Source organism: Mandrillus leucophaeus, unplaced genomic scaffold, assembly GCF_000951045.1.
Source record: "Mandrillus leucophaeus isolate KB7577 unplaced genomic scaffold, Mleu.le_1.0 Scaffold148, whole genome shotgun sequence".
NCBI lineage: Eukaryota > Metazoa > Chordata > Mammalia > Primates > Cercopithecidae > Mandrillus > Mandrillus leucophaeus.
In genome coordinates, this window is record NW_012101454.1 from 2,839,076 (window position 1) to 2,860,373 (window position 21,298).

The 21,298-nt window shown below is 38.7% G+C and overlaps 1 protein-coding gene across 1 annotated transcript; it reads right to left on the minus strand.

Moving 5' to 3' along the window:
* Nucleotides 1-8,397: 8,397 nt before the first annotated feature.
* On the minus strand, nt 8,398-20,592 carry LOC105535575 (chromosome unknown open reading frame, human C7orf76). Its single transcript, XM_011974700.1, has 4 exons — nt 20,581-20,592; nt 10,669-10,883; nt 9,287-9,313; nt 8,398-8,461 (listed from the first exon to the last, which is right to left on the minus strand). Exons 1-4 carry the CDS (start codon nt 20,590-20,592, stop codon nt 8,398-8,400), a joined length of 318 nt encoding a protein of 105 aa, XP_011830090.1.
* Nucleotides 20,593-21,298: the final 706 nt, after the last annotated feature.

Here is a 21,298-nt window from a genome sequence, read left to right on the forward strand (position 1 = left end):
AAACCTTGGAGGAAAGCAGAAATCCAGCAAAGGGAAGGAGCAGTAGAGTAGGTAGTTACCCTGGAAGCCAGAGCTTAGGTTTTCAAGAGCTCCAGTGAGGGATGAGTGACTAAGTCAAGTGCATACCTAAGGTGGGAAGTATGATCCAACATCAATTTTAGAAAGCCTGGACCCCCTGAAATGGAGTGAATGGTGGGGGCACCTCCTAGAGAAAGGAAGTGAGTAAACTTGTTTGTCTTTCTCTCTGGCCTGTGTTGAGGAAATAATAGATACAATTTCACAAGCAGAAGGCTGCCTTCATGTGCATTGGGAACATTATTTATACCATTGAAGCTGATAATTTACTATAAAATGATCTACATGTGGAAGTACCTCCAGGGGCCCAGTGGAGGTCAATGTGAAAACTCTATTTGAAGAAACCCACCCAAACTTAGGTCTAAAAGAATTACTATTCCAGGAAACACATGCAAGATTAAAACATATAGGAGGAAAGAAGTCACCATTAGAAAGCAGAAACAATACAGACCAAAGCTATTAAAATTATTGGATAAATGTATAAAATAACTGTATGAGATACACTTAAATAAATTAAAGAGACCATTAAAAATATAACCAAGAAAACAAGAAGAGACTATAAAAAGTACCAAGCTGATTTTAAAACCAACCAAATACAATTTCTGGAACTAAAAATATAGTAATTAAATTAGATAAGCAATGGGTTAAGCCGATCAGGACAAAAAACAAAACAAAACAAAAAAAGAAAAAATGATGCAAGAGAAACTCCAACTGAAGAGACTATTATGCTTTTTAGACAAAGATTAGAAATGTGAAAAATATGAGGGATTAATAAGCTTTCACATATGTCTACTGGATATTTCAAAGGATAGAGAAAAGCCAATATCTGAAGTGATAATGTCTGAGAAACTTCCCGAACTATAGAATAACAGGTCACATAAAATGTGGGAAGTTACACAAATTCCAAGAAGTAAAAATTAAAAGTTCTACTTGAAATAAATCAGAAATGCTGCCAGTGTAATGGTTAAGGGTACAGACTCTGAAGCCAGATTGCCTCAATTCAAATCTAGGCTCTATCACTAACAAACTAATTGCCCAAGTTTCCTCATCTATAAAATGGAAATAACAATACAAGTAGAGTGTCCCTAATCCAAAAGTTTGAAATACTTCACACCTGACCTCATGTGATGGGTTGTAGTCAAAATGCAGTCAAAACTTTGTTTCATGTACTTCATGCACAGAATTGTTTAGAATATTGTATAAAATTACCTTCAGGCTATTTGTATAAGGTATATATGAAACATAAATGAACTTAAATGAACATAAATGAAATAACATATCATTATGTAAGTGCAAATATTCCCAAATCCAAAAATATCTTAAATCAAAAACACTTCAGGTCCCAAGCATTTTGGATAAGGGATACTCGACCTACAATAGTACCTACTCCATTGTATGGACGTGAAAATTAAATGACAGCGTGTATAAATACAGCCAAAAATAGTCCCTGGCACATTGTAACACTATAAAAACAGCTTTAATTGCTTATTATTTTACTTATAGAGGGACTTCTCTAGAGTACAGTGAGGCCAGAGGAGAGTGGAATGTTTCTACATGTTTCTAAAAGAAAATAACTGTAGGTTGGGCACAGTGGCTCACATCTGTAATCCCAGCACTTGGAAGGCCAAGTGGGAAGGATCAATTGAGGCCAGGAGTTCAAGGTAAGGCTGGGCAACACAGGAAGACCCCATCTCTACAAAAAAAGAATAAAGAAAGGAAAAGAATTGTATACCCAGTAAAATTACCTCTTTTGAACAAGGTTGAATTAAAGTCATTTTGAGATTAAAAACAAAAGAGAGAGCTTACCACCAACATCTTTGTATTTATTTGTTTATTTAAACATTTATTTTAAGTTGAGGGGTACAGGTGCACGTTTGTTATAATAGTAAATTATATGTCATAGGGGGTTTGTGTGCAGATTCTTTTCTTACCCAGGTAATAAGCATAGTACCCGATAGTTAGTTTTTTGATCCTTACCCTCCTCCTGTCCTCCACCTGGTGGAGGCCCTAGTGTCTGTTGTTCTTTTCTTTGTGTCCATATACTGTCAACATCTTACTAAAGAAACATCTAGAAAAAGTGCATTAGAAAGAAAGAATATGATCCCACAGGAAAGCCCCAATATGTAAGAATAAATGTTAAAAATATCAGTATATTGAAATAAATAGGAACTGTATAAAATAATAATAAATGCTTAACACGTCAAACTAAAAAAAATAAGCAGAAATAGCATATTATTTGTCTATCGGGTGGTGTTATCATTATAATGAAAGCATTATAAAGTCTTAGTATTCCAAGAGAATGCAAAGACATGGACTTAACTTAAATATTAATGTTAATATTTATAGAAAATCATTAAAGAATGGGAATCAAATTCATAATTTTTATACTAATAGAAAGAATAAAATGGAACACATTTTTAAATTGAGGCAGGAAAGAACATGATCAAAAAAAACAAATAAACCAAAATGAGAAGATTGAAGAAATGACAACATGGACTAAATATATCACAACTCACAATAAGAGTAAATAGGTTAGACCTTCTAGTTAAAAGATAATGACTATCATGCCAAATTAAAAAATAAAATCCAGTTTGGTTATGTTTTCCCTAAAGGGACACCTAAAATATGGAGACATTCCACCAGAAGTGTTTAAAATTAAAAGATTAACAACAACAACGAAAATACTAGGAAAATACTGCTTAAGAGAAAGCTGGTGAAGAGAAAGTAATTAATATCAGGCACAATAAACTATAAGGCAAAAAATATTAGTGGAGGTAGCCTCTACATAATGATGAATGATGTAATTCACTGGAAGCTTTAACCATTCTAGGTGTATATCAACTTAGAAACAGAGATTTATTCCATCAAAAGGAAATTCTGATTACACTACAAGAAATTGCTAAATTCACCACCATTGTGAGAAATTTAATACATATTTCTATTACAATAATTAAAAGATCAAAAGACAAAAATTGCCAAGTATATAGAACCAAACAATACCACCAACACATTTGATAAGATGAATCTATATAAGAACATTGCTCAACAACTGGCAAATATGTATTTTTTCCAAGCACACAGAAAATTTATGAAAAGTGACCATGCGCTAGGACACAATAGTCTGGTATCATACATTCTATACTCTTACAGTTCAGTTAGAGAAATGCATACTTGTAAGTTTAAAAACTCCTCAAATAATTTCTGCATCATAGAATTAATATAATGGAAGATACTTAGAACCGAATGATAAACAAGACTAAATATCAAAACTTGAAGAAAAGCTGTACTTAGAGGAAAACGTATTACCGGAGTGCTCATATTGATGAAAGGTAGAGATTAATGAACTAATCAAACTTGAGAAATTAAAAACAGGAACAGCAGAATAAGTCTTAAGAACCTAAGTCAAAGGAAATAAAAGATCAGGTTGAAAATTAATGAAATAGAAAACATCGATCAACAATTAAGATTGGTTCTCTGAAGAAACTTTGAAAAGGAACAAAATTCTGGCTGCGTGTATTAAGAACAGAAGACAGATCATATTAGGAATGGAAAAGAGGACATAACTGGAGACAGCGAGTGTTAAAGGGGCTTAGAGGAGACCACACAGCATTTTAACTCAGAGCATAGGTTTGGGGGTCACAGAGATTTGGTTTTGAATCCTAGATGTGCTGTGTTCCAGCAATGTGATCTCGGGCCAGTCTCGTGACCTCAGTGCCTCATTAGAACAATGGCAAAGATTGTGAATATAAAATGAAACAGAAAGTAAAGCACTTGGCACATTAAAAACAGGAAAAATTAGCTATACATTTTATTGTGATTTTTTTATTCTTGGCATTAGAGATCAGTATTCCTGGGCAGCTTTACTGGTTTTTTGATGTATAAATAGGGCACCAAGTGCAAGAAACAGCTGGACAGAGACCGGAGGACATTTCATGGGGGACAAATGTGAGCAGACGCCTGGAAAGGGACACAGAAGGCCTGAGCAAGTCTCATAAGTGGAAAAGCCACAGGGTAGAGAGTGTGTTTTTTAACATCAAAAGCTTTGAACACACACAGAGAACACCCACATTTCTCCCTCTGTGTACTCCCCAAACACATTCACTAGTACAAGCCTCTGCACTGGGGACTGCTGCTACAGAAGGATTAGATTAAAGCAGTAACGCAAGGAAGAAACTCAGGCCAGACCACATTTCCATATTAAAATTTAGAATACAAATTTTGGTGTTTTCAATGGTCTAGGGCATAGAGAAGTTGTTTATACCCTCCGTCCCCCGTCAAACTGAATTTTACTTTATTCCACCTATAGAAGAACCTGGCCTTATTCAAACACCTAAAAAAACCTAAGGGCTCAAGAATATTGTGATTCTTCACATTCCTGTGTTTTAACCCTCAGGCACTAAATAAGTGTTTGATAAATGAGGGCAGCAATGAATAACCTGAACATTGATAGTACCAGATCTTGGACATTTTGGGAATATGTGCATATGGCAAGTCAGGGTAAAGTATGCCAGGTTTTCTCAAATGTGTGAACCTTCAGTGAGGTCTGAGCAGCATTCAGTTCTTCAGTATCCAGTAATTGTGTCTTTGTGAATTAACACCAGCTTCCCAGATTGATTTCTGACTGGGCGCTTTACGTGAGAATCCATCTAGGTTGCACTGCCGCCTTTAGAAACAATCTGGAATTCTGAGGAGCCTAGAACATTTATAATTTCTCTCAAGTGAGATGCTTCCTAGCAGCGCAGTCCCAGAAGAAGATACACATCCATGGGCCCACCTCTGGCTTCAGCAGGGCTTTGTCCAGCTAAGCTTTGAGAGAGACGGTTGAAAAAAAAAGCAGAGATCACCTTAAGGTCCCCCTGCTTAGTAACCTTCCCAACAGGGGCCGCACAACCTTCTTCACTGGCTGCTTGTTTCTCTGAGTATTGTGCCTGGGGATTCCTCTGAAAAAACGTATCCCAAACCCGGGCTTCCTAGGCCTCTGTCATTAGGAAGTCCAGGAGCCCTCAGACAGCAGAAGCCTGGTGTTTTGAGGGATGGCTCAGAGCTTTGCCCCTGCTGGTCCTGGCAGCGTTTATAGCTGGAGATTGCAGTCCAATGCAAAGGGAGCCATTTGACAGTGTTTGCACCGTATCATTTCCAAAGAATCTCTGCTCTTGAGACAATTGGTGCTCTCAGCTGTCTGTCAAGTTCAAGGACTTTGTGTCTTAAGCATATCTGAGTGTTGGGGCTGGGGAAACTAAAGGAAACTCACCACAAGAGACATTATTTGTGGGGCTCAATTTTCCCCATGGTTGTATCTTTCTGCTATTCTTTTGTACCATGTCAGTCTGGGGACATCATTGGCCCTCTTCCTGTGGAACTGGCTCTTAAAGTACTTTATAATTCTGGCCCGGAGCTGCTGGGAGGTCTCTCTTTTGATGAGACCACTGTTTCATGGTGAATCAGTCACTTCCTGCAGGTTGCCTTCTTTCTGTCCTGCCACAAGGTCCGGGACGCTGCCTTTTGGGGACAATCTGGGCTTTAATCTCTATTTCGTCTGGAATGGGAGACTGGATGGACACTCCAGTCTGAACAAATAGACTCAAAGGGATTGTTGAAGCTGACACTTGGAGGGGATTTTAGTTCTTTATTATAAACTATTACATAAAATATATTTTATCCTCCTACCTTGACAAATATACCTTATAGTGACAAAAAGTAAAGGATGTATGTAAAGCTACAGTTTTTATATATCTGAGGGCTGGCAAAATGTCTGCTAAAGTTATTATTGCACACATCTGGCTTTTCTATCTATGGGTTGTGATGGTTGAATGAGTAATAAAATGCATACATAACTTATAAATTTGTATTTGTTCCACCAATTAAGTTTTCTTGCCATTATTTCAGAAAAACTACTTCATTGTTATAATCAATATGTTTACATAATTTGTTTTCAACTCATTGTAATTCTCTGAAGGCTTTAAAAATTGCAATTATATTCAAAGTATACTTAAACATATTTTAATGAGAATATATAAATTAAATAGAAAAATAAAATCTAAAAGTTTTTCTATATGTTTACAAAAGTCTTTTAAAATATTCAAAATGATCTATTAACTTTACAAGGTAAAATTCAAGTTATAATTAATATATGCCAAAATTTCATTTCATATATTAACATTTTAATTTAACACTATTCACATTGTAAACACTCTATGTCCACCTAGTTACCAATATAAAGAATTGGTACCATGATACACATATGATGCATGCATGCAAATTTAAGGGTAATACGAAATGTTAATATTACAAAGTGTTCCTAAATCACCATCTGCAACTTTTCTGAATATTATGCTAATTGAGTAGCATGGGAACCAGGAATGTGAACAAGAAGAGAAGCATGAAAAAGGATTCTTGGCATTATTGAGAAATGACACTTTGTTGTAAAAGAATCTATTGCATTTATGTTATCTTCAGGGAGGAATTTGGTAAGTTTTGTTCTTCTCATAACCCAGTACTATTTTTCTCTTACATCCTCCAAGAATTCTGAAGGAACATCGTCATAATCCCTGATTTTTATCAACTTTCAAATTAGGTCAGCTTTTCTTTTAAGGATACAGGGAAGAAATACAGAGGTACATTTCCCTAGGTCCTGAACAGTGTGGTCATGAGAGTGATGTTAAGTGTTATAGACTATGCTGGACCAGCTCTGAGTGCCACATCCTGAGTGATAAAGGCATCTGTGTGTTCTTTACTACATTTATTTGTGGGTGATTGTGGTATGTGGAGCCCTCTAAAACATCTCTTGCCCAGGTGTATGAAAAGTACTTTATATATCACCCATCCAAATGTATACATCACACTCTGAGAGAAACTACTGCTAACATTTTGGAATATTTCCTTCCAGTTATTTTTTGTCCCTTGATTTCACATAGGAGAATATACCTTACATACAGTCTTGTATCTTACTTTCTTGATAAAGTTACCGATGGAAAGAGATCTTCACTGACTGACCATTTGGTGCAGGAATTTCCTGTCAGATGGTCAACCAACCTTACAGAACTACATTCTTTAAACATGGGGGCCAATGTTGCCCGGTCATGGAGGCTTACGCCACGAGCGTTGGAGGAAGGATTATATTGTTTTCCTAATGGAGATGGCAGAAATTTAACATAAGAAGCATTCAAAACAAATAAAGATCCAGAAATATAGCTGAGGCACAGTGTTAGATGCAGTAGAGGATATTCAAATAAATACAAGACAGTTTCTGTCTCTGTAGAGGCCTGCTTACGAACAACTGGGCTGGCTTTGTTCTCAGCAACAAGATGACTGATAGCTAAACTCTAACAAGAAGGATGAACAGGCCATTGCAATGGATGAACCTGTTTACAGCTCAAATTTACAGTGGAAAGCTGGGATTTTTTGAGATCATATGGTCCTAGAAACTGCTTTGGAAAAATGGCATGGCTTTGTCAATTTCCTTTGTGTTAGTAAGACCAACTACTGTTTACTGAGGATATTATGGACTGAATAAATACTCCATAGGCATTATTTCATTTGAATTTTTCATTTAAATTTAAAATTTAAATACTCATTATTTAATTATTTCATTTGATCAATAACTCCACGAGAAAGGTCTTATTTATTCCCACTTTTAAAAGGGAAAACTGAAATATGGAGAGGTTTAGTAGCCGGCTTTATGCCACATGGGTAAGAAGTGGTAGAGATAGAATTATTTCCAGAGGCTGCTGCTATCTAATATTAAGATATAACAGGTAAAACTCTGTTCCTCATCACAGCAGAAGTGGAAAGATTCTTCTGTTGTCAGGTTAGTCAATGATAATCATATTAGTTAGCATAGGTAAGGATGTGCTGCAGTAGTAACAAACCATCAAAACTCAGATGCTAAACCCAACAAAAGCTTTTTCTTATTCACCCTACATGTCCATATTGTATCAGCTACGGACTCTGCTGGGCTCTATTTTCACTCTGGAACCAGCATAATGGAGAAGTCACTGTCTGAAACATCATCAGTTGTGATGGCGGAAGGAAAGACCACTAGAATATGTATTAACAATTAAATGCTTCTAATCATAACTCATCTGTCTGCACTTGTCATGTGACCCACCCAGCCACACAGAAAGCTAGGAAGTATAGTTCTACCATGTGCCTTGAAGACAGAGAGCCAGGGATAACTGGTATCAGCATGATTACTTCAATAGATATGGACACCATATGACCAGACTTCCATCTCTGCTATTGATATGCTGCCAGCAAGTTCTTTCTGCTGGGGCCAGATTGTAGAGATCACCCAAATGGCAGCCAGGCAGGCAAGAACAATCTTCACAGTGCTGGCAACAAAGATGGTGCGGGGCTCAGTGGAGCAATGGGAAGAGTCAGGGACCCATGAAGAAGAATGATAAACGCTGTGGGCCAGGAATCATTTGATTACACTTCATGCATATTAACTTATGCAATCTTCACAACAACCCTGTGGGGTAGATCCAATCATCCCCATTTTAGAGATGAGAAAACTGAGGTACAAATGTTAAGTAAGTTCCCCAAGAAAAGATAGCTAGTAAGTGGCAATGTGGGATGCAATCGCTGGCAGAATAGGTCCAGAGGTTATGCCCTACAGAGTGTACTCATGTAGCCACTGAGTACATTCTCCTTCCTGCCTGTGGTCGCTGCTCAGAAAGGAATCTGAAAATCATATGCCTGTTTTCAACTTCATCTACCACAATGACTTTAACTCTCTATAGGGTGAAGTTCTTTTTCAAAGACACATCAAACTGTGGCATCTCTCTAACTGTGAAGATGAATGAGCGGCTCTTCATGTGTACCAGAGAAGACAGCCAGAAACCATAAGGTAAAATGCTAAGTGTGGCTACATGTGCCTCACTCTAAGTCAGTAAATACCTGAAGAGAATCACAGGCATGGCTTTATGGATTTGAATGATCTGTGTGTGTATAAACCTTGTTGATTCCGACTCCACTGGAAAGTATAAACACATCAGTGCCATAACCATTATGAACAGAAAAGGCACAGCCACAAGTAGATGCAGAAGCCAGCATAGAATTGACAAGGAGTTATTCCACTCACTTACCAAAAAGTGCCTCCCAAATCCTAACTCTTCCAAATGACTCCATTTCATTGGTATCCTTAAAAATCCTCTCACCATATAGAAAAGTTACTCATTTATATCCATTTATATCTTTGTTCCATTTCCTTGCCCAATTCTTTTTTCTTGAGGTGGAGCTGTAAATATTAGATTTCATGATTCAAGTCTCTGGAATCCAGCTTTCTAAATTGTCTTACCCTGGTGGAAATGGGAACACCATAACCCACAGTCAGCTGTTATTCCTGTTGAGACTGACAAAAAGCATTTATTAAATGCCTCATAGTATATAGCACTGACCTGGGTGCTGCCAAAGTGTCAGGCCTGTGCACTATGCCATGTTCAGCTCAAACAAACTTTGAGGTCCTCCAAATACACAGCTAAGTAAATGTTTTGCCAGCTTTGAACATTTGCCACCAAATTACTTGCAAGACAAGGTCATTGCTTATTAAGTCTAGGCAAAATTTTTTAAAGTCAGAATGACCAGTGTTAACCCATTACCAACTGTATTGGTTTCCTATTGCCACTGTAACAAATCTTCATAAACTTAGTGGCTTAAAACAAGGCAAATTGATTCTTTTACAGTTGTGGAGGTCAGAAGCCTAAAACATGGGTGTTAGCAGGACTGCATCCCTTCTCAAGGCTTCAGGGGGTTCCTTGACTTTTTCGACTTCTAGAAGCCCCTCTCTCAATCCCTCCAGCCTCTTGCTTTGATCTTCTCAACTCCTTCTACTCACTCTGAGCCTCCTGCCTCCATTTATAAAGGCCCTGGTGATTGCTCTGGGCCCACCTACATAAACCAAGCTAATCTTCCCATCTCTACCTTCCTTTTTTTTTTTTTTTCTTGAGGTGGAGTCTCACTCTGTCGCCTAGGCTGGAGTGCGGTGGTGTGATCTTGGCTCACAGCAACCTTTGCCTCCTGGGTTCAAGTGATTATCCTACCTCAGTCTCCTGAGTAGCTGGGACTACAGGCGCATGCCACCATGCCCTGTATTTTTTGTATTCTTAGTAGAGATGGGGTTTCACTATGTTGGCCAAGTTGGTCTTGAACTCCTGAAATTGTAATCCATCCGCCTCGGCCTCCCAAAGTGCTGGGATTACAGGCATGAGCCACCACGCCTGGCCTCCCATCTCTACATTCTTAATCACATCTGCAAAATCTCTTTTACTCTGTAAGCCAACATGTTCACAGTATACAGGGATTATAATGTGGACTTTCTATAGGGGGTGAGGGGGACATTGTTTAACTTACCACAGCCACCAAGGTTTTTCTGATATGTGATAAGCTGTATAACACTTTATTCTAAAAATAATTATGTATGGACCAGGGAAGAATTGGAAGAAAGGAAAATATCCTGTGTAAAGATCATGGTTGAGAATGTCACAATGTGGTTGGTCTTTAGTTTTAGTATCTGGTGTCAAAGACTTACAGAGTTAATTTTTTTTCTACCCTTTTTTTTTTTTTTTTTTCCTGCTGTGGCTGTCATCTGCTTACCTGCACACCCAGGCTCGCTCTGTTGTCACTCCAGAGCTGGACATCTCCAAGTTTATCTGTTGCTTTGCGAAGGCCGGATGCTTACTCTCATGGATCCAGGGTCCTCTGGCCTGCTGAGCTGGGTTTCTCATGCTGGGTCTCCTCCCCCTTTTTATGCCATGCTTTCTTCCCACTTTTCCTCCTTGTACAGCAAACACTGCACAAACGTTGGGGTCCTATAAAAGAAGTTGAAGGTATTATCCTAGACCTTTCAGGTTGGCAGGAGGTGAGGAGGTGGGCACCTGTTCCACCTGGCCCTGTGTCTTCTCATTACTGGATTTTAAGCAGCCTCCTTGAGTGAGGTGGGGAAACCAAAAGCAGCGTAAGAGCAGGGGCTTCTTTCTGCTCAGTAGATCACCCCTCTCCCCGACCCCCAGGCCTCTTTTTAATCATTCCACCCCCTGGTTACCAGCTACCCAATCTGGGTGTCACTTATTCTTGCCTCCAGCACAAGAGGACTTGGTAACCTTGGTACATAATAGTAGCCTTTGAAAGAAAAAGCTACACATGAGGCAACTTGCAAATCCAAACTTTTCTGGGATGGGTGTGTAGTTGCAGGAGGAGTTCTTCCTTAAACAAAGGCAAATTTTCCAGTTACACCAGTTAAACTGGTTCTCACACCAAATATCCCAATGAAGAGTTCTTCTTCTGTGCCCCTGGGAGAGGGAGGCCCCTGAAAAGCATGGTGCGCATGCCTATGCCTGCCTTATGTTCTTAGGACCACATTCCCACCATTCAACAGGCAGAATTTAGCTAGGATGCCAGCAGGGCTTTTTGACGTGATCATGCAACTATCTGAGGAAACGTTGGAGCTGAGAGAGTCCAAGCCTGGTAAAAACAACATGCATCTGCACAACCTATTCTAGATTATAGGGCTGGGACTAGAGAGAGACCAGTGAGTTACTAACCCAAGGTGCAGATTTTAAGGGAGTACCACACAGTAATCAATTAATCGAGAAAATAATATTTCGATGAAAGCACTTTTTAAAAATCAAAACTAGTGCAAAATATCTACAGTAAACACAACATCAAATTTTAAAATAAATATTAGTAACAATGCCATGCTATACTATGAATTTGAGGCCAAAGGAAAAAAATTAGTAACACTAACCCAAAACATCACAAGTGTTGACGTTTTGATCATTATGGACTTTTATGCACTAATTTTTATTTTAAAATATTGCATTAAAATATCATTTATCTTGATTATGGGTTTTTTTGGGACCCCCTTTAATTTTGTGCCCCAAGGTGAGTGTCCAACTCGCCTCACTCTAGTGCCAGCCCTGTAATACAAAGGGCAGTTTGGAGGCTTTAACTCATTAGAGCCTTAAAACTCTTCTCTAAGGTGGACATGGCAAGTATTTTTACCTGCATGTGACAGTAAAGGAACTAAATCCCAAAACCAGAGGCACGACTTGCCCAGGACTACATGGCACATGGTGAAGATGAGATTAAAAATCAGGCCTGCCAACTCTGAATGTGGGGATCTTTCCATGACACCAGAGAGTCTCAATCTCCAGTGTACCAAAAAATAATCAGGAGACTTGTTAACATTCAGAGTCCTGAGTGCCAAGCACTGAGACTCTGATTCAGAAGGTCTAGGGTGGAGTGCAATAGTCTACATTTCATTTAACAAACATACTAGCTGATTTTGACATCAATGAGCTACCAGCCAGTTGGGGCAACTCTGTAAGGACTCCAGGCAGATGTCCCCAAGCTATGTCTGCAAGAGCTTGCTGTTCTTATCATTCACATTTCCTCTTGTAAGAAGATATCTGTACTTCATGTGGGTTAAAATATTACTTTATCTAGTAAGGGTAACCTCAGCTAATTAACAAATAGCAATCATCAACCCATTATCCCTATTGTTAACCAAGGGAGAGCATGGTCTTCTTAATCCACAAGACCAATATACTATGAGACATGAGAGAAGAAGAAAAATCTGAAAAATGAGGGACCACTCCAATTAGATGGGAGTCCTGAGCAATCGTCTGCTTTTGGGCACTGGGTGCATGGGATGAGCACCCCAAAAAGAAACGGAAAGGGACTTCAAAGACAAACTTGGTCTACTTAATAATTTCTCTTGTACTGGTTAGAAATGAGAAGTTAATTCTTTCTGTCAGGGTAGTTTCTAAATCTAGATCGAGTAAGAGAAAGAGTTGTAAGAAAAATTAGTACTTTTTACCTAGATGCTTGTGGAAATGGTACCTTAAGTTGACAATGCAATACTATGGCCATAAAGGCATAAGAGAAAGCTGAGCTGAATATGTGACTACAATGCAAGCAACTTGAGAAAGAATCTTGTCAATGCTGCCAGGGAAGCCTTTCTGCTTGAGGTCAGGAGCATGAAAATCAAGCAAACAAATAAAAATATTTAAATTGGATTCTTAAACCATTCATCTCTGAAAAAATAACATCTAATATTTTCTTTTGTATCAACTGCCAGCCATGTGGATTTTACCAAGGCTTTTCATCAAGGGGGACAATTTCCAGTTACCCCATCCTTAGTGGTTACTGTAGCCTCACATAGCTTGATTCTGGCAAAGAGCATAATTCCATGCCAAAATGAAATGTATTGGCCTGTTTTGTTCTTTGGGCTGTGGGTAAGAGTGGCAAAGGGAGCCAGTTTTCTAATAATTGAATGAAAAGAAGTTGGCCTCAATGAAGTTTTTCATCTGAGGTGTTCAGATTGCCCTCCTCTGCCTCCTGGGATGTGCGTACAGATACAATCTTAATGTAGAGTCTGGGTGGCTATAGACCTGAATAGCAAGAAAATTGTCAGGGCCACCCTCACATTTAAAAATAGTATGTCTTCAAAAATTGCACTTGGAAGATGATTGACTGTACACATACCTCCAAGCAACACCAAGCATGATGTTGAGGTTTTCAGGTGTACTGTCACTGTGCCGCCAGGAGAACACATGAACACTCCTCCCTTATTTTCTAAAATATGCCTGCCTATTGGTTTTGCTCCATTCTTGTTCACTGATTATTTTCCATTGCTCCCTGGATCCCCTATCAACCAGAACAATGGTTCTCAAACATTAGTGGCATCAGAATGACTTGGAGTGCTTGTTAAGCTACAGATTGCTGGGCCCTACCCCTAGAATTTTTAATTTGGGAAGCCTGTGTGGGGCCAGAGAATTTTCATTTGTAATAAGTTCCCAGTTGATGCTGATGCTAATGAAGACTTTGAAAGCTACCAATCTAGAATGATGGTTCTAAAACATTAGAATCACCTAGGGAGCTTTCATGAAAATACTGATGCCTAAGTTTACCCCAGGCCAATTAAATCAGACTGTTTGAAGATGGAGCCTATATTAGTTTGCTAGGGCTGCTGTAACAAATCACCGCAAACTGAGTGACTTAAAACAACAGCAATCTGTTCCCTCACAGTTGTCGAGGCTGGAAGAACCAATTCAAAGTGTTGGCAGGCCACCATCCCTCAAAGGCTCCTGGGAGGGGGCTGCTTGTAGCTCCAGCGGTGGCCAGCAATGCTTGGCCTTCCCTGGTTTGTAATTGTATCACTCCAGTCTCTGCCTCCACCTTCACATGCACATGGCCCGTGTGTATCTATGTCTGTGAGCCCTCTCCTCTTTTCATATGGATGACAACGACTGGATTTAAGTCTTACCCTAATCCAGTATGACCTTTTCTTAACTTAGGCCTTAATTGTATCTGCAAAGACCCTAATTCTGAGTAAAGTCACATTCTGAGGTTCTTGGTGGACATGAATTGTGCAGGGGTATTGTGAGGAGACACTGTTCAATCCTGTACAGAACCCTGACTTGACTGTAAGATCCCTGAGGGCCAGATCCATGTGTGTCCAACTGCCTTGAAGAGTCTGGAACAGAATGGGATGAAAAAAAATTTCTTGAATGGATGAGCCGTATACTCTCTACTTCCAATTCACAGTCATCACAACATTACAGACAAAAAACACTCCTCATTTGTCTTAAAAGCTTGTTAAACTAACTGCAGATTCCAAGGACTTTAAAGTGTTTATCTCTATGACTATTCAACTCTAAATTAAAGACCTTTTCCTCAAACAACAAAAGATATTGAAGGTACTTCTTTGTAGAAAGACCTGTATTCTGTTCCTCAGGGCATTTTATAGGGAACATACCTATAAATAGCCCAGATTACACACTTCTGAGAGCTTTTAATGATAAGAAACAATGTTTTTGAACTTCCCATTATGAACTGGAAATAATATTTTCACATGAAACAAAAATGCTAAATTACTTAACCGCCTCCCTAGAGTTTTAAGTTTTGTACAGTGTAAATGATTGTTTTCCAGGAATTAAGACCACAGGGGCGTCTGTTTAAAATGCCTGCGATGTAAAGCAGGAGGCAGGATGCCTGTCGTCTGAACTTCAGTTGGAGAGGTGATTATTCATGGGGTCGGCGTGGGGGTGGACTCACATGCAAACCACAAGCCCAAGCCACATGTGGTCACATTGGAAGGTGTGGTGTGGATTGTCAGTCAGTTGGAAATCAGAGCGAGTGAGGTTTATTTTGGATGAGGTGGCATCTCAGGATCACAATCAAAATTGTCCAGATGGCTTTATTTTGGATCCATTATGCCAATATTGGATATGGGGGAGGTTCTTTGAAGATCACTCTTTGAAGATCACTCTGTGACCCCCTGCAGTGGCAGTGGATACAGTGGAACATAAAACTGAACTCAGGATTAGGAGCCCTGGATTCTGGTCTCAGCTCTAGCACACAGGATCTCTGAGATTACTTGCAGTTTTTAAGTATACTGATGTGGGGTATACAAATGTAATGAATGTCTAAATTCATGTATCTCGCTTTGTGTTGCTGCATCTGCTTTACAGAGGTATCTCTTTTTTTCTTTTAAAGCAGAGAGGTTTGGTTACTTATTTAGATTTTTGGAAGTATTTTCTCATCAGTGGATTCTGGCTTTGACATCCTTTTTGATTAAAAAAATTTCTTCTTATATTAATCAGGAACATGATAATGTTTTACAAGTCATGAAAATATCTAAGTGTTTTTGTAACATTTATGATATTTTAAAAATTCTTTCTAACCACATGCTAATAGTTATGATAATTTCCAGTTTTCTTTCTTAACCAGAGGCAGTGGTAGCTTTTTAATGTGACATTGTCTTACTTCTACCTTGAACCTCCTTCTCTACCAATGAACTGAGAGGACTGAAATCATCAGGGCATTTCTGAGCAAACTGTCAACTTTCTGAGAACTTGAAAGTTTTCTCACGTCTTATTAGTTTATTTAGTCATAAAGATTCTTTAAGATAAAAACCAAACACAGTCAAGTGTATGTGACAGATGTTTCTGGGATTTGGGCTAGAGGCACAGGCAGGAAGGGAAGCTGCCAGACAAAGGCAGTCCCATATTTACTGCTACGTTTTCCTGTTTTTCAGTCTTTGCGTAAGGAAAGAGGTGCCCTTCCTGCATGAGCCAGGCACGTCTTTGCTCTCTGACAGCGGCTGCACCTCTTCTTTGAAGTTATTCTCTGGCATGAAAGATCCACAGTAATATATCTGAAGTCTAATTCTGTCCAGGGAAAAAGTTCAAACTAAAGGATAATTTTTTTAACTGTAAAGAAAATTGATATTTATGGAGCACCTACCAAGTACAAAAGGAGTGCTACATGTTATTTCTTTTAGTTCTCATCATCGTACCCTTTTATAGACAAGAAAAAGAGGCACACAGCTAGTAAGTGGCAGTTCCTAAGTTTGAATTCAGGTGTACAGATTCCACTTGTTTCTTGGAAGCCCTTATTTGGGTTGCCCTCAGTGTTTACATGGCCTTTTTTTTTATGACACTCATTTTTCTATTTGGAAATATACATAACATAAACTTAACCATTTTAGCTGTTGTTGAGTATAGATTTCAGTGGCATTAAGTACTTTCACATTGTTCTGCAACAGTCACCACCATTGTCTCCAGAATGTTTTCATCTGTCCAAACTGAACTCTGTACCCATTAAACCGTAACTCTCCATTCCTCTCTCCCTGCAACCCCTGATAAACTCTATCTACTTCCTGTCTCTAGGCATTTGACTACTACAGGTACCACACGTAAGTGGAATCATGCAATATTTGTCCTTTTGTATCTGGCTTATTTTACTTAGTATAATGCCCTCAAGCTTCATCCATGTTTTAGCATGTATCAGGGCTTCATTCCTTTCTTTCACTTTGAGACAGAGTCTCACTCTGTTGCCCAGGCTGGAGTGCAGTAGTGTGTTCACAGCTCACTGGAGCCTTGGCCTCCCAGGTCCAGGTGATCATCCTGTCTCAGTCTTCTGAGTGACTGGGACTACAGGTGTGCGCCACCATGCCCGACTAATTTTTTTTTTTTTTTGTAGAGACAAGGTTTCACCATGTTAGCCAGGCTGGTCTCGAACTCCTGGGCTCAAGCAATCCACCAGCCTTGGCCTCCCAAAGTACTAGGATTACAGGTGTGAACTACTATGCCTCGTCCATTCCATTTTAAGGGTGAATAACATTCGTGTGTGTGTGGGTGTGTGTGTGGGTGTGTGTGTGTGTACACCCCATTTTGTCTATTCCTTCATTCTTTAATGGAAATTTTGGTTGTTTCCATCTTTTGGCTACTGTGAATCATGCTGCTCTGTGAACATGGATGTACAAATATCTGTTCAAATCCCTACTTTCAATTATTTGTGCTGTATATTCAAAAGTAAGAATGCTAGAGCATTAGAACGTTTTGTTTGTTTTGAGATGGAGTCTCACTCTGCCTCCTAGGCTGGAGTGTGGAGTGTAGTAACGCAATCTCGGCTCACTCTAACCTCTGCATCCTGGGTTCAGGTGGTTGTCGTGCCTTAGCCTCCCGAGTAACTGGGATTGGAGCCACATACCCAGCTAATTTTTGTATTTTTAGTAGAGACAGAGTTTCTCCATGTTGACCCGGCCCTGCTGGTCTCGAACTCCTGACTTCAAGTGATCTGCCCACCTTGGCCTGGGATTACAGGCATGAGCCACCATGCCTGGCCTAGAATGTTATATATATATATACACACACACACACACACACATATATATATATGAATGTTAATTGAAGCTACCATACTCTCAAATACATTTTACAATTTTTTGAAAATGCATTTCCTATCCAAGTTACCAACTTTTTCATTTCTCTGGGTGATACCAGCGTTCTTCCAGCTTTCCAAGCTTGAGATCATGATGTCACCTTGGATGATTTACCAGTGCCCTTCTCCTATAGTCTGTCATATACTATTGTTTATTTCTTTAAAGTATCCTCAAGATTGGGCTATTTTCATTAACTCTGCCATAACCTCAGCCCAAGTCTGATCACTGTGGATCACTCCAAAGGCTGCTTGATACAGCTCCATGCTTCCAGACCGTTTCCTACCAAACCTCCAATATCATTGTCAGAGTGATTTTCCTAAACACCTGCTTCATCATGTCACTCCCCACTCAAGAATCTACAGTGACATTAAGTTCAAGGTAGTAAATGAATTGATTCCCTCTCATCTGTGCAACATTATTTTACATGTCTTCCTTGCCTTCTTCTCTACTGGAAGGGCTCTCTTCAGTGTTAGTCTCATAAGCCAAGCTATTTCCCTAATCTATGCCATTGCTTTCTACTCACCTAATCTCTCAAAACCATTTCCTATTGCTCTTCAAAACATATAGGTTCTCCCTTTATTTCCTACATTAGTTTTGCTTCCCCCTAACCACATGCTAAGCTTCTTGAGTATAGGATCTTTGTCCTGTACTTTTTGTGAGAATCCTAAGAGTCTGGACAGATATGTGCTTGCTGGCTCATGAAATAAGACAGAGTAACAGGAAGACACAAATTGCAAAAGGTAGAGACAGAGTTTATCAGAGTCCTTAGGAAGAAACTGCTTTACACCCAGGAAGAAATCTCTTGTAGTGGTTGTCAAATACCAGAATAGAAAGAGTTCAGCTTAAATAGTTCCTTATGCATCTTTTGCATTGTGGCGTACAAACTCGGGCCAGTGAATTTTCAAGGCAAAATGCTACCCAGGTGAGTCTGTTTCTCATTTTAAATAATTCTCAAAATATGTAAAATACTTAATAAGTGTTCCTGCTCTTCTCCTAAGCATTTTGATTACATGCAAACCCTAGAAACACAGCATTCTAAGAAATTTGAAATGTTCTTACTACTATAAATTTTGGGAGCTTTTCTCAAGTAGCTTTTTCGTCCAGTTAATAAAAAGATTTTTTTCCTTGAGAAGGGCTTAGGAGGAACAGTTTTACACCTTATAATAATTTCATAAATGGATAATTTGACACTAAGTTGGGAATACAAATCATTTTTCTGTAAGCAGACATGACATCCAGAAAGTTAACCCCAGAATCTGGCATGCCCTCCTCTTACATTAGCACATGGGTGTTAAAATCACAACATTGACCAATTCAAGTTTAAGACCAGAATATGTCACAGAAGGTCAGATAAGTGAGAGCTACAAAAACTCAGAGAGATAATGAGAGAGAAGGGGGTGGAGAGAGAGCAAAAGGAAAAGAGAGAGGGTGGGAGAATAGCACTGGAAGAATATTCTAATGATATTTCAAGCCATAGAAATATTGTGAAATTTTATGAATATGTCACAGAAGGTCAGATAAATGAGAGCTACAAAAACTCAGAGAGATAATGAGAGAGAAGGGGATGGAGAGAGAGTAAGAGGGAAAGAGAGAGGGCGGGAGAATAGCATTGGAAGAATATTCTAATGATATTTCAGGCCATAGAAATGTTGTGAAATATAACATTAATTAAAGGCAACCAGAATTTTTTGGTTATGAATAATGAATAAATAAAATCACGCAGCCAAATTAGCTCATTTCCATCTCCTATTTATAGACATTGTATTTAGATAGACTTTTTCACAAATAAATACCAAATGTGGAGCTAACATGACTGAAAGCATCTCTACTTTCTGTTCTCTTTCACTGCTCTTAGGTGAGTCAAATAAGCTCTCAGGGACTTTACTTCAAACTGACATTTTTCTAATTCCTGTTAATGCAATCTGTAAGGCAGACATTAACAATGCATTTTGAGGACTCCTGATAGTAGAGTGCTGTTCTAGCCACTACTGCAGTTATGAAAGTTAAAATTTAAAAATATCCACCATTTAATTAACAATACTCTATCACTGTCAGCACCAGAGGACCTTGAATAAACTATTGTTGTGGCTTGGTTGATAGACAGCTTGTCAGGAAATGATCAGTATTGGCCATGATTTAGGGCTAATTTCATGGATGTTTTCCAGTTCCCGTGATCTTCCTTTCCCCTCTTCCAAACAAAAGTGCTTCTGAAAATTTCTGTTTAACATCTTTCACTTTGAATAAAGAAAACACAAAACATACCCCTTGCAGCTGGTATTGGTGAAATTACTTCTCTGGAGAGACCAGCAGATGAGGGTCTTGTTTGAGAGGCACCAGGCAGAGGTTTCATTCTGTATCAGAGACCACACTCAGACCTGCAACCTGAGATCTGTCTCTCCCCCTCCCTTCACCTACCTACACACACATACACCATCTAAATGAACACAGATGGCTGGCACCCAGAGTAGGCATCTAGGAAAACAGCTGCAGGCCTCTCTGTTTGCTGTCATTTCATTGTACAAACAGACAGCCTTCGAGATGCTGGTGTTGTTTCTTGATCTGAGATCATTCTTGTTTGGAAGTTTACCCACTTCCTGTTGAGAAATACAGCAAAAGCATCAGAATACCCAGAGCTCGATTTGACTAAAACCAAACATTCATTTTGACTCGTTAGATAGTTAAAATCATAGTCATAGTACACTCAAGGTATACTAACTCATGTAGAGGATTATATTTAATGAAAGCCATATATTGAAACAATCCATGACAGTTCCTACCTGGCAATACATGTTCTTCCTTCAGAACTGCATAGCATCATCTGATGTATTTGTTTCTCTGTGTGAAATAAATTAATTATTCAAATGTAATATAAAAGAGTGTAAAGCCAAACGTCACAAATGCTGAAAAAACAATCTACATTTTTATACCTCCCCCCAATCAAATGGAACATATGTTTTCTCCTATTTATTTCTGTATAAAATATGTAAATAATTACCTGGATTTGGAGGACATAATTATGAAGAGGTTGATATCTAAAAGGTTATTACTGATTTATAGAACTCCCTAGTTTAATAGAAGACAGATTTAGGAATAAGAAAAAAATATTGCTTTCTCCAGGAACAATAAATGTTTCAAAGGGGAAACGTAAGTTTTAAGAGTAATTTTTATTAGACATATATACTACAGTTTGCGAATCTAGGAGGTGTTTCTCATTTGAATGATTTCTATGTAATAAAAATTTTGTAGAGATATCTCACACTTTGTAGTATATTTTATGTGTCTCAAAATGCAGTGATTAAATTTCATTTCAAGGGCATTTTTTAAAGTCTGAATTCCTCAGTTTCCCCTCATGGATTTATAATTCTCAGCCTGAAGATTAAATAACATATTAACAAGTATAAAATCTTTATTTAAGCAAGAAATTGAGCTTAATTCTCCCTGTCATGTGTGCATATTCTTCCTGGGTCTCCTATACACACACACTCTGTCATACAC

What these genes read in the sequence shown, in the direction of transcription:
- LOC105535575 (XM_011974700.1), bottom strand. An exon ending in GAGCGAGCCTGGGTGTGCAG is followed by an intron (nt 9,314 to 10,668) that starts GTAAGCAGATGA and finishes TAATATTTACAG; the next exon opens with CTCCACCTCAAGAAAAAAGA. An exon ending in TCAAGAAAAAAGAATTGGGC is followed by an intron (nt 8,462 to 9,286) that starts AAGGAAATGGAA and finishes CATTCTTCTTCA; the next exon opens with TGGGTCCCTGACTCTTCCCA.